The following is a 13,040-nucleotide window of genomic DNA, read 5'->3' on the forward strand; positions in this document are numbered from 1 at the left end:
ATCCTGGAAAGGCTCAGTGGTTCACAAGCGTGGATGGAGCGAGGTTCACCACTTTGTGAACACATGATCTCAGGAAGACTTTGTAAAGGAGTGTTTTTATACTGTGATATTACTTCTTCCACCAGTGCTGAGTTGTCATGGAGATGGTTTAGTTGATGCCACATGACCTTGGACTGGAACTTTATGAAATATTGTACTTTTTATCTGGCGGCTACACTTTATAGATTAAGATTCTACATTTAATGTAAGGAGGACTCGTAAAATAAAGGTTGTCTCCTGTAAAAAATCTTTCATCTCAGTAAGGTCAACTTTCAGGAAGTCTGTAAAACAGCCTTGTTTTAGTTTGATGACTCTCTGACGTTCAGACTCTACCTGAAGGGTTTTTAGAAAGGCTTGTCTAAACTCTTTCTCTCTGTCCTTCTTTCCTTCCTTCCTTCCTTCCTCCTCTCCTTTCTTTTCTTCTTCAGCTGAGATGAAAAGATGAAAACCTTCAAAGCTGGAAGTTTTCATCCAACAAGGAAACTTCACTCTTCTTCACCACAAGTCCTTTACTTTTGAAACTTGAGTGTGTTTTGGTGCTACTGCTTCTTTGCATCAGATTTTTTTCACTGTTGAATTCCTACTTTCAAAGGATTTTAAAGCTCTCAGTATATTTTGTGACTGAATGTATTTACTGAGGGCTGTGTGGAAGTCTGGGAGAATTTGTCAGAAAGTCCTTTAATGCAGCCTCTAGTGTTTAATTATTGTTGTTGGGATTGTTCAGCTGTTCAGTTTTATCACGCTCATAATTATTAAGACTGAAGCACAAACTGGTTCTCTGTTTGATCCTATTCTGCCTTGATGGGGTAACAATATGCACAAGAGGAGCTTTTAGATTTTAATTCATAAGGTCTTATTCGGTTTTGCAGCGCTGGCTTTGGACTGCCTCGTTTGGGTTGAGTGAAAAACATCAGTGGCGATTTTTCAGGGACCATTTTGTAGTCAAAACACATATTTTTTGGACATTTTATTATTTCGATTCATGTTCGTTGGTTTTACCTGTCTTGTCCCTTCTGTCGTCTGTATGCAGTAGCCTGTAGGACAAATATCACAAGAAAAACATACAGATTCTACATACTATATTAATTATTATGGATGTGCACAACCAACGCTCCAACCGACGTAGTCATCGTGTGCACGCATATTCATAGTTCATGTATATCATTAGAGGAGAAGATACCACTGTTTCATTAGAGGTGCAGGTAGGTGAATTTTGTTACCTTTGGATGAAGCCAGGCTAGCTGTTTCCCCCTGTTTCCAGTATTTATGCTATGCTAAGCTAACTGTCTGCTGGCTGTAGCTTTATATTAGCTGCACAGTGGCATCAGACTTGGTTAAATTTATCCTATTAGAGCATTTTGGGAAATGAATGCTATTTCATTTTTGCCTTCATCCTGTAATTACAACATATGGCCACAGTGGCCGCTGTTTCGCAAAACTTATGAAGTCTAACTTGACAAAATAGAAAATATGGGCTGAATATGAGAATTGGTGATGCATCAAATCATCGTGTCGTTAAATAAGGAGTTTTACCCCAGATCAGGACTTTTGAAATAAAAATCAAAGTGTTTCAGAGTTTCTCCCTGCGGGTGGAAAGGTGCAGAAAGAACAGACAATCTGTAGGTAATCAAGCGCCCAATGACTGCCTGTGATCTTTTTGGGGAAATCGACTCACTAATGGCTCGCCTTGTGTCTTGTGTCATTTCCTTTTGATGTGATCGGCCAGTGATGATCAGTGATCTGGCTGCGTGTAGTAAAGAGCTCTCAGCAGGCACTTTTAATTACCGGGGGGACTGATTTTGGCCGCGGAGCCCACCTCGTCTGGTTTTTATTTCCAACTGCAGACTGACTGTAAAACAACACTACCAGCGCTGTCACCCAAAACCAAAGCTGCTCATGTACAAAAGCAGCCCCGGCCCTGATTATCATTCTGTGTCGGGCAAGTGAGCGACAGTTGCTCTGTTTTTACTTACAACCGCCGCCCTCCACCTCCTCCTCCGCCTCCTCCTCTCCTCTCTTTGCTTTAAGTATCTTTCTGCACACATAAAAACTGATGTCAAGTGCACACGCTACATGCTCTATCTCAGACAAATCAGAGCCAGGTGCGTCCGCACGAGAGGGTTCATATTAGAGAGATATTGCAAACATCTGCATGTTCTGCGTGTCCTCATCATTTAGATCCCCGTGTGACAGTAAAAGGCTGCGGAGAGGAGAGGAGGGGAACACCCGCTAGAAAGTAACGCTGCCCGGTTTGTTCTGCTGCCAAAAGGCCAGACTGATGGGGCTGTGCAGCAGGAGCACACACACACACACACTGATTTCCCTCCTTCTACAGTGTGGTTTTCTTACCATTTGATGGCCTTCCTCTCACTTTCTGTCTCCACTCTCTCTCAAATTCATTTTCAAGTTGTCACCACTGGCATCAGCCTCATTTTTTTTTTTTTTTTTTACATATAAACTTCAATTTATTCCGTATGCCTTGCATTGTTCGGCTTGGAATAGAAAACAGCTATTGGTGCATTGTATTTGAACTGGGAAGTCAAAATTTTCATGTTCCCCGTTGGAAATCTGAACTGGGACGCTCCCTGAAGAACCTCACCAAGTCCGACCTCAAAATCCAAGATGGCTGCTCGGCACGCTGGTAACAGAACGACCAATTAAAACTTTTTTTACACGATGAAACACACTGAAAAACAAACACACCTCCTGCGCCTTCTCTCTTCTTCTCTGATGTTTTTGAGGGTTTCCTGGAGGCGTCCATCTTGGTTTCCTGATTTGTTCTGGAAGCGCGCTGTGACATTTTCAGGGTAAATAGAACGTACCTACAGTTCTCTTGCTCATGCAGCTTAAGTGTTTCACAGGCTGTGAGAGATGTTTTAGTTGCATTATGGGAAATGTAGGATCCACTGCTGCCTGACCAGCCACTGAAAGTCGGGATATCTCGCTCTCGTCCCACTTTGGTCCAGTCTGAAATATCTCAACAACCACTGGACAGATGTTATGAAATTTGGTGCGTACGTTCATTTTCCCGTCAGGATGGATTGTAATCACTCTGGTGGCCCCTTTGCTTTTCATCTATGGCCCCAGAATTGGTTTAGTGCTTTATTTTTACTCTAATGTTATGCATTGTCTTTATTTTCATTCCTGTTTCTATAAAATTATCAAGTGGGTTTTGTTCTCCATCGTATTTCACACGTCTTTTTTATGCATTTTTTGTATGAAAGCTACCATACAAATAAAGTTTATTATCAGTAGTAGGAGTATTAATTAGCAAATGTTAGCATGCTAATGTGCTAAACTAACCTGTGATAATGGTGAACATGAAACCTGCAGTTCAGGCGAACATATCCTGCCGCGTTGTTTAATCCATCTTTCTCCTTTTTGCTCTCATTCACTCAGATTCTTCTTTTCTCCCCTTCATGTTCACTTCCTCTCCCCTGTTATCTCTTACATGTTATATTCTGTCCCTCTGACATGCTCTTTTTATTTTTTGTCATTGTCTCTTCATCGTTTTTTCTCCTCGTGCCTCCTCCTCTCCCTCGCTCTTCCTCTCCTTCTGTTTTTTCTCCTCCTCTGTTTGTCCCTCATTCATGAACTCCCAAACACAAACACCTCCCCCCCGCTGAATCTCGTCCTCTTCCCCTCGTGTGCATCAGAGAAGAAGGAGTGGTATCAGGACTTTTCCAATCTCTATAAAACTTATGAGGTGTCGTGGATAATGTGAGTCTTTAAGATGCCGAAAAAATGTGGATCTGCCCCCGCTGCCCTCTCATGAAACCTTCACTCGAGGCCACAATCTGCAAGAGACCAGAAAGATCAAGTGTGGGAAAGAAACCGGAGGATCTTGTTCCAAGTGCGGAAACACAACATGTGAATCCAAAGTAAGAGAGAGAAAAAAAGTCAGCAGAGGACAGACATGTTGTTTTAACGAGTGAAATCTAATTCCTTTCTTTGAACATTAAGAGAATAAAGTGCATGTTTTGCCCAAAGACTTAAAACACAGAAATACCTTTAACTTGCTGCTTGGACAAAATAATGAAACATTATGAGACAAAGAGGTCACACACTAAAGACCACTGCATAACATTTGGATTGGAAGTCCTAAAAGTGGAAAGTTCCTTTGCTGTGTTCATCCTGCAGCGTTTATAATTCATGCAAATGAGCCTGAGCTACACAGTACATCACGTCAACAGGAAGCAAACCAAAGGGAACTCCAGAAAGATGAATCCTTCCTCCAAAGTGCTGGAAAAACACGTGAAGATGCTTCTTTCCTACATGTTTCTGTTCAGGGCTCAGTGATGGACAACACTGACATCAACATGTTTCAGCAAGAGAAGAGAAAAAAATGCTCACACGCTCAAGTGTCCGTTTCTGGTGTTATAAAATATTTTTGCCAAAACAAAACCTGAAACAGTTTATTATTATTGAGTTTTTTGTTTGCTGTTTGCCTTCTTGGTCAGTTTTGGGTATGTTAATGATATAAGTGGTATATTTGTTTTTTTATCATATTGTTATTCTCGTTTTTTTGCCATTTTGAACTCATAGTCCAGTGATTAAACAGAATGTTCCAGTATGATGTTCCAGATACATGGTCAGAAATAGAAATATTTGCAAAAAGGCATGCTAAAGACTTCTGTGCAGCATAATATGACAGTTCTGCAGAATCTAAAAGCCAATGACAAAGACGGATCACCTGGGGAGGGTTTCTAGAAATTAAGAAAAGATCCCAAATCAAACGTTAGACCTCTGCTGTGTTTCCTCTCTCTCTCGCTTGTTCACTTCCTGGTTCAAGAAGGGCGAGCAGCAGGACAGACCGCATGGCTTCTTACTGAGGACGCATTTCATACGATTAAACCTTAACATCGCTGATGGGCAGGGCACGCACGAGGGGGGAAATGTTGTGTAATGTTCAACAGAAATAAACAACAACTCCAAAGCAAACAATCAGACACAAAGGAAGAAGCTGCTCGTTTAACTGGGGAGCAGCCAGCACAGGTGTCAGTCATCCTGCTGATGGAGGCGGAGGTGCAGCAAGCATTCACATCTGTTACTGAAGTGAATACTCAACTACAAGTAAAAGTCCTGCATTCTAAACCTTACTGAAGTGATCTAAGAATTAACAGCAAAATGTACTTAAAGTATGAAAAGTAAAACATGTTTTTCAGTTTTATCTGATGTTTGTGGATTAATATTTCTGATACATTCATGTTGCATTTTACTGCTGTAGATGTTTCAGGTTGAGCTCACTTGAACTCCTTTATATCCTGTTGGCTAGTTTAATCTACAGCGATGATAGCAATCATATTGTTTAAAAAAGTGTCATGAGCTCAGAAAAAACGCCTGTTTTCATCTTTGTGACGATGCATTTTCCAGATAATCCAAGAGGCTTTTTAAAGAGTTTATCTGGCTGAAGAAGGAGGAGGATTTTCTCAACCCATGAAGGAAAACTTCATCCTCTAGAAACTTTCAAAATCATCAAATTTGGAGATACGAGTTTCTCACAGGACAGGATGAGGACAAATTGTAATTTTGCCTCTCAGATGTAGCAGAAGTATAAAGTTACACAAAATGGAAATATTCAAGTGAAGTACAGGTACCTCAAATCTGTCCTTAAGTGCAGTACTTGCGTAAATGTGCATAGTTACATTGCACCACCGATGGAGGGGTGGCGGTTGTAGTTTCTACTGATGGAGGTGCACACATGTGAGTTCAGCGCGGACACATCAAGAAATGAAACACACGTACACGTGCCGGCATGCAGACTGAAATCTCTCCGTCACATTTTTAATGTTGGTGTTGATGGACTTCATTTTCCCCAAAACTCTGCAACGCAGAAACAAACGCGGGGAGACTCCTCACAGCTGATCCGGATTATCAGGAAGTGGTGCAACCAGCTGCAGGGACATCGTGGAAAACACTCGTATTTGCCAAGTTTAACATTTTGAGAATGAGAGGGGCTTTCCAGCATCGCACTTCAGCTGATGTCCACTTCAACACTGGATAGCATATACAAAAAGTTTTAAAGTGACACATGAGCTCAAGCAGGATTTACCTGTGGTGTCATGCAGTGACCCACAAAGGACACACCTGTCTGCAGGAATGAGAGGGAGCGGCTCTGACCTCCTCCTCCTCCTCCTCTTCCTCCACCTCTTTGCTTTCTCACTCAGCTGTGTAATCCCTCTCCTCTGCATCAGTCTGCAGACATGCAGAGAGATCACTGAACCCCTCTTACAAATTACAAAAATTGCAGCACATTTGGTCCAGTGTTAAATGTTGCTCCTGTGGAGTTTTTGTATTTCAAAGTAAATGTATTAAATCTCTCTAAACCTTTAGCCCAAATTTAGGCTAGAACTGACTGAGTTTACACCTCTTCTAAATCAAAGGCTTCTACATTGACATTTAAACAGGCGCTTCTATTATTTTGTCCACCCCATTTATATCAGTGAGGGTTGGCCTCTCTGTATATGCAGCTCAACAGCACCATGAACTGCATCCTTCAAGTGATCTGAATCAACACAACACACACACATGAGGGATTTATTACAGGACTGTTGCTTTAGACTGGATTAGATTTAGCAAGATCCAAATCTTAAAAAAGATCCTTAAAAAGACGATAAAGTGGGTGATAAGTTTCACCTAAAGCAACACTAGTTTTGATGCTGTTGAAACAAAGATTAGCTATAATTAACGTCACGTTTCATTTTTAAGATATCATGACCTTAAAAATCAGTCAAATTAAAGTTTAAAAACCCAAAAAGAGCAAAACTCTGCGGCAAAAGACGACAAATAAGAAGTTAGATAAGTTTACTCAACAAACAGGACGAGTAATAAGTCACTTCCCTCGTACGTCACATGTCGGCGGGCTGCGAGCCCGCTGCCATCTGACCCCGCAGAGAGGATTTCCACCATGGAGCCTCTAACAGGCTGCGTTTACCAGAGCAAACACAGAGGTCAACGTGACAACACATCACTTCTGCCCTCCACTGAACGCAAACAAGGGGGACAAGTGTTGGAGTTAAGTCGGGTAAATACTTCAGGGGAAAGTTTCGTGTCTTTTCTTTTGCTGCGAGCGTCTGAGATTTCCCGCACACACACACACACACACACGCCACATGTTTCGGGAGATATCTTATCCCGGATGGATCTCGGTGCTCCTTCCTGATCCCTTCCCAGCACATGTGTGAAACATTTAACATCACAGAAAAACCCAGCGAGAAAACAGAGAAAACACAAGCTCCTCGTTACCCCCCCAGCTCTGATAACAACTGTTGAATCCTGTGCTCGATTTACGCCCGGCTTTGTTTCCCCTGCAAATATTTTTTCTCCGTCTCGCTGCAAATCTGCCACAGCGAGACACGGTGCGGAAACGCCTCCGTAGCCGCTATAGAGACGCTGCATTCCAGCCTTTTGTGCTGCGCCGGCCGCTCAGAGCAGCTGCTTCAAAACGCCCCTTTTTTATATCTCACCTTGTTGTTTGGGGAGTGACGGCGAGGCCTCACAGAGCATCTCGCGCATTCCTTCCCCTCCCCTCTTGATTGCCGCCCTTTTCTAAGAGACGTGTACGTTGTTTAATGTCCGCAGCCCCCGGAGACAATGCCCCACTTGACCTTTGACCCCGGTGAGGAAAAGGCAGGCTTAATCTGATGTTGAGATCCTCCGCTGCCATTGTCTGAGAGGCAGGGGACCCAGTGTGGCTCTCGACTAAAGGTGCTGGTGTTGGTGGTGGTGGTGGGGGGCTCAGTACATCTGCCCACCAATTTGTTTGTCACATTTTGACCTCCAGCACACACACAGAAACAGCAGCCCACCCAGAGAAGATGGCGCTCTTTCCACTTGTCTGCTGACCCTGTTCTCACCCTGCAAACTGTCACTCACCCTGCTCGTCCCTTTAACACACAGAGGAGAACCAATGAGTCCACAGCGGGGCAGCCCAAAGCGGGGCCCGCGGCCCAAAGACAAGGTTTGATTTGGCCCGCCAGATGTCTCAAGTGGAAACAAATGACAAATTAAGAGAAAAAATGACAACAGAAATCACTATGTTGTTTTATTTTTTGTGAGGTACAAACTCCCTTTAAATAAGCAGGTTTCCTAATTATTAAGACTTTTCCAAGATCTGAAGTCAGTTACGAGAACTTCAGGATTTCAGTACCATTTTGCATCTCAACAATGCAATCGAACAGGGCTTTCCTTTTTTTTTGCCACATTTTGGGAAATAATCCTATTTGCCTTCTTGCTGAGAGTTAGACAAGAAGATTGATACCACCCTCATGTCTGTATGATAAATATGAAGCTGCAGCCAGCTCATTAGCTTGGCTGGAAACAGGGGGAAACAACTAGCCTAGCACCTCTAAAGTTTAGTCGTAAATTATGTGTCATTTGTTTGTTGTGCACACTGGACTTTTTTTTTTAGCAGTGATGTGCAGTGACGACTTTAAAAAAATATGTATAAATAATGTGTTGATTAGTGAGATTTAGAACTGCTGACAGAGCCAGGCTAGCTTTTTCCCCCTGTTTCCAGTCTTTATGCTAAGCTAAGCTAACTGTCTGCTGGCTCTAACTTTATATGTAATGGACAGATGTGAAAGTGCTATATACACACCTGCTATTTCATTTGTTACTCTGTTTTACTGATGCATGAGTCTGGTCTGATGCATCTTTTATTGCTTTGCTGCAAGCAAAGTTCAAGTTGGACAATGAAAACTGAACTGAGGTGAACTTGATTGAGCGCTGAGATCATTTAAAGGTACAGTGCACCAAATATTCTGACTACATTGACCTAACAGAAGCTGTTAATGCCTGACTTGAGTGATTAATAACTAGTCTGCAATTAAGACCAGGAAGAGGGAAGTAAAGAGGATGGCATTATGACACAGTGCTTATTACAAAACACTAAGAAAAAAAATTCAAATTAAGAATTAATAGTAGCATTAGCGGTAATAAATTGTGGTAAAATGACCAAAAAAGCAGCTTCCACATTTTAACATTTTAAGTTCAAGACATTTTAATTTGCCTGTTACTCTACATCTTACAGTTCACACAGTTTATAAGAATGGATTCATTTGGTTAAACAATTTTACTGATTATTTTACTCTGAAAAAATACAACATCACTTCATTTTCTGCTGAAAGAATGTGTCACATGGTTGTATGCAGGAGAGCAATACCAATAAAATATAAACACTGTGGCACGACGCTGCATCATCCATTCAGCTCACTGACGGTCGGTGTCAATAACCAGTATAATATATTATCTTCATATTCCAGTAAATAATGCAAAATACAAAATATAAGAGGCTAAAATGTGCGGCTAATGTTGGAAACAACAGTAGAGTCCACCTAACAAAAACAGCATTTTTTCCTTTGGTGAATAAAAATTTCCTATTTATATATACAACAAAAACACTGAGGACACTACAGTATTTCACAGTCTCTGACCAGAACATGGCTGTCACGTTTCGTTAGCCAAACATTACCCACATGTGTTTACTGGAACCTGAACATCCAGATGTGTGACTCATGCCATCTGGAAGCTGTAACGGAACAAAGCGGACAATAAAAATGAAATAACTTATTCATAGAACATAAATTATTATTTGCGCATCAAATATTTACACATGGTACCCTTGAACATCAGTGCATCGCAGACGACAACAACAACAACAAAACACGGTAAGTAGCCTGGCGTGAAACCCAGCGTCGCTTCTGGTGGACACGTACTGGTGGTGGGGTCGGTCTGAAAAACGGACTTCACATTCTGTCCAGCACTCGAGGACGTTCCCTGAGTCAGCGGCCACGTCGAGTGCTGAAAACCTGCTGTTTAATCCCGGCAGAGGCGTTGCTCAGGAGGAAACATAATGTGTGCCGAAAGTTTCTAAAGTGGGCAAATTAAGAGGCCACATGTCCTAAATTAAAATTTTTGATCATTAGAACTTTATAATGAACATAAAGCTACGATTATGCCACAATGTACTTGGATTGTTTTTGCTATAGTGAAAATGACTACAGAAAATGTTGTTTTTAATCTAACATAACGTATATCAAATGTTCATGTTAGCGTAGCCTTTCATAGTATTAGCAGTCTAGTATACTGCTATACGTGCTAGTGTCCAATGGGCCAAACAGGGAAGTAAAAGCATAAAAAATGTTGTATTTTTGCGCTGGTGACAAAGAGCAGATTTATTTTACTTAAACCAAGGTTAATTAATGTGTTTCTTTCAAAGGAATAGTTCAACATTTTTCGATAAAATTATTGCTGCAAGTGAGATGAGAACATCAACGGCGCTCTTGTGTCTGTAGGGTTAAATATGAAGGTACATCAAGAGGCGGTTAGCTTAGCTTAGCATAAAGACTGGAAACAGGGGGAAACAGCTAGCCTGGCTCTGTCTTTAAGTAACAAACTTGCCGTTTTTTTGTAAACAAGACATAATGTACAATGAGCTTTAGGTGGTGGTAGGTGGAGTTTGTTACCTGTACACAGAGCCAGCCTCACTGTGTCCCCCTGTGTCCAGTCTTTATGCTAAGCTAAGCTAACCGGCTGCTGGCTGCAGCTTCATATTTGCCGTACAGACAGATGAGTGGTGTCAAACTTCTCGTCTAACTCTGAAAGGAAGAGAATGAGGATATTCGCCAAACCTAATGTTGAGTTGGTGACACAGAAGAGTTTACGACCAGTTTATCGTCTCATATTTCCATTAACATGCAGTCACTGTGGTGCTGAGTGGCCGGACAGGTTTTGTCAAGAAAAACATAAGAAAAGAAATGTTTGAGGTATTAAACATGACCTTGTAGGCTGCATCGTTAAAGTCTTTCCAGTCTCCGTCTATTAAACAAGCAAGAGTTCCTTATTTTATGTGCAGCTTTGCCACCGCAGAGTCTCATGCAGTTCGAGTCCCACTAACCAGAAAGTCTGAGGAACAAAGAGGAGGTCAACGTGAAGCACTGCAGCCACCAGAACTACTACCTGCAGCCACAGGACTCTACCACCATGTCCTCGTACTGTTTGTAGACCACATTGTTTCCTGAGTCGATGTAGAGGATGCTGATGGGGCTGAGTTTGGACGGGGCGCAGCAGCTGGGCGGCATGTTGCTGGGGTTCATTGAATTCATCAGAGTCTGGATGATGGCGTGGTTGGTGGGCTCCAGGTGGGAGCGCAGGGGGAAGTCGCAAACCCCCTCGCAGTGGTACGCTTCGTAATCCAGCGGGGCGATGATCCAGTCGTCCCAGCCCAGATCTCTGAAGTTGACGTGCAGCGGCTTTTTGCTGCACCTGGACTTGGACTTCTTGCCGTGTCTCTTCCCGTGACGGGTTTTGGAAGCAGCTGTCCTCCTTCTCCGGCTGGCCTTGGTGCCAGGGCCCCTCTCTTTGGCCTTCCTCTCGAGACCCAGCAGCGCCCTCCCCTCTCTCCTCTCGCTGAAGAGGGTCTGCCTCTTCTTAGACCTGGTGAAGACCACTAAGATGGCTTTCTTCTGTTGAGGCCTGCCGTGCCTGTGCAGGCCCAGAAGGTGCAGGTCCAGCTCCCTCTCCGGGTTGTCCAGCATGGCCCTGAGCTCCAGGCAGAAGTGCTTCCCCTGGCTCAGGTGCTGCTGCTCTTTGAATATTTCCCACACGTCCAACACCTCCCACTTTGGCCTTTGGGAGTCCTCCAAGTCCAATGTTTTGGAGTCCAGAAGCTGCCGGTCGTGGCAGGAGAGGAGCTGGATGTCGACAGGCTCTGTTTCCGATATCCTGAAATTCCCAGACACTTTGGTGTATATCCTGAGCTCGGCTCCCAGCACCTCCGCTTTTCTGGAGAGGGTTGAGACGTCGAACAGATACCGCTGTCTCCTCAGAGGCGAGAGTGGGAGGTCATCTGTGGAAAGCATTAAAGCAGCGGGGTCAGAGGCATTCTCACGGAGATGATGTGCAAACCACAGAGACATGGAATCTGACCGGAAAAATCCCACTACTGTCTGCACTGAATTAATCTGGGTGACCAAGCAATGAGTCACGGGCGTTCAATCAGTCCTACCTGCATGCACACACACTCACACACACTCACAAACACAGTAAAGCTGCACGTACCTTCTCCACTGTCCACAAAACTTGCAATGGTGTTCGCAGCTTTTGAGGACCTGAAGAAGCTGGCGTTGAGTCCCAGTCTCTCCGCCGTGGAGAAGGTCTTGTAAATAGACAGCATGTAGTCGTGAGGCTCAATCAGGTCTTTAGATGTTGCTTTAATGCTTCTGTCGATGGACGGCGGCGCGTAAAACTCCTTGAAGTATTTCGACGCTTCTTGTCCATCAAAGATCCTCGTCGCCTTGCTGCTCTTCGGCGCAGCAGGAGGGAAAATAGCGAGAGTCTGGAAACAGGGGACCCCCCAAACAAACGCGAGAGCCCCGCATAGAAGAGAGAAGTGACAGAAATCCATCCTCTGGTCTCGTCCTGGTCTCTGAGCCGGAGCCTGAGCTGTGGCCGGGTGGCGGGGGGGAGGGGGGACCACGGGCTGAACTCTGCATCCAGCAAGTAGCAGCTCCGCAAAGTGCGCACAGCTCCGCGGGACAGGCGGTGCGAAGTTAAAAAGGGGGGCGAGAACACGCCCACATTGTACTGTTAACGTCGGGGCTAAATGGAGGGCGCAAATTAAGGCTGTAAAACTAATTGTTCCTCTGTCGGCCGTCGCCTCCCTCCTGGGGGGCAGATGCGCGCTGAAAAGACGCTCCGCAACATCTGGCGCATCTGCGGACACTCACTTTAAAAAAGCTGCTTCTGCAAAACGAAAAGGTCTCTTAATTTTCTTTTCTTTCTTGTCCCCATTATAGAAGTTTCTCTCTGCTCTCTCAGGACTTTAAACAGCATCAGTGCAGCATGAGTTCACGATTTGCCGGAGTCTCCCGCCCTCTAGTGAAGCGCAAACATATCGCACCGGCGCGCAAAGAGGACCACATTCAGCCAATCAGCGTCCTTCAGCACCACGGACAGAGCCTTCACCCAGAATTAAACAACTGTCAAATTAATGACACAAT

The 13,040-nt window shown here is 43.8% G+C and overlaps 1 protein-coding gene across 1 annotated transcript; it reads right to left on the bottom strand.

Moving 5' to 3' along the window:
- Positions 1-10,994: 10,994 nt before the first annotated feature.
- Positions 10,995-12,445, bottom strand: gdf6b (growth differentiation factor 6b). The gene is made up of 2 exons (XM_041955910.1): positions 12,100-12,445; positions 10,995-11,887 (listed from the first exon to the last, which is right to left on the bottom strand). Exons 1-2 carry the CDS (start codon positions 12,443-12,445, stop codon positions 10,995-10,997), a joined length of 1,239 nt encoding a protein of 412 aa, XP_041811844.1.
- Positions 12,446-13,040: the final 595 nt, after the last annotated feature.

The sequence above is a fragment of the Chelmon rostratus genome, chromosome 16, assembly GCF_017976325.1.
Source record: "Chelmon rostratus isolate fCheRos1 chromosome 16, fCheRos1.pri, whole genome shotgun sequence".
NCBI classification, from domain to species: Eukaryota; Metazoa; Chordata; class Actinopteri; order Chaetodontiformes; family Chaetodontidae; genus Chelmon; species Chelmon rostratus.

Excerpts from the sequence above, each read along its gene's own strand:
- gdf6b (XM_041955910.1), bottom strand. The coding sequence starts at position 12,445 with ATGGATTTCTGTCACTTCTCTCTTCTATGCGGGGCTCTCGCGTTTGTT. Across the intron at positions 11,888-12,099 it reads TTTTGTGGACAGTGGAGAAG|ATGACCTCCCACTCTCGCCT; the intron begins GTACGTGCAGCT and ends TGCTTTCCACAG.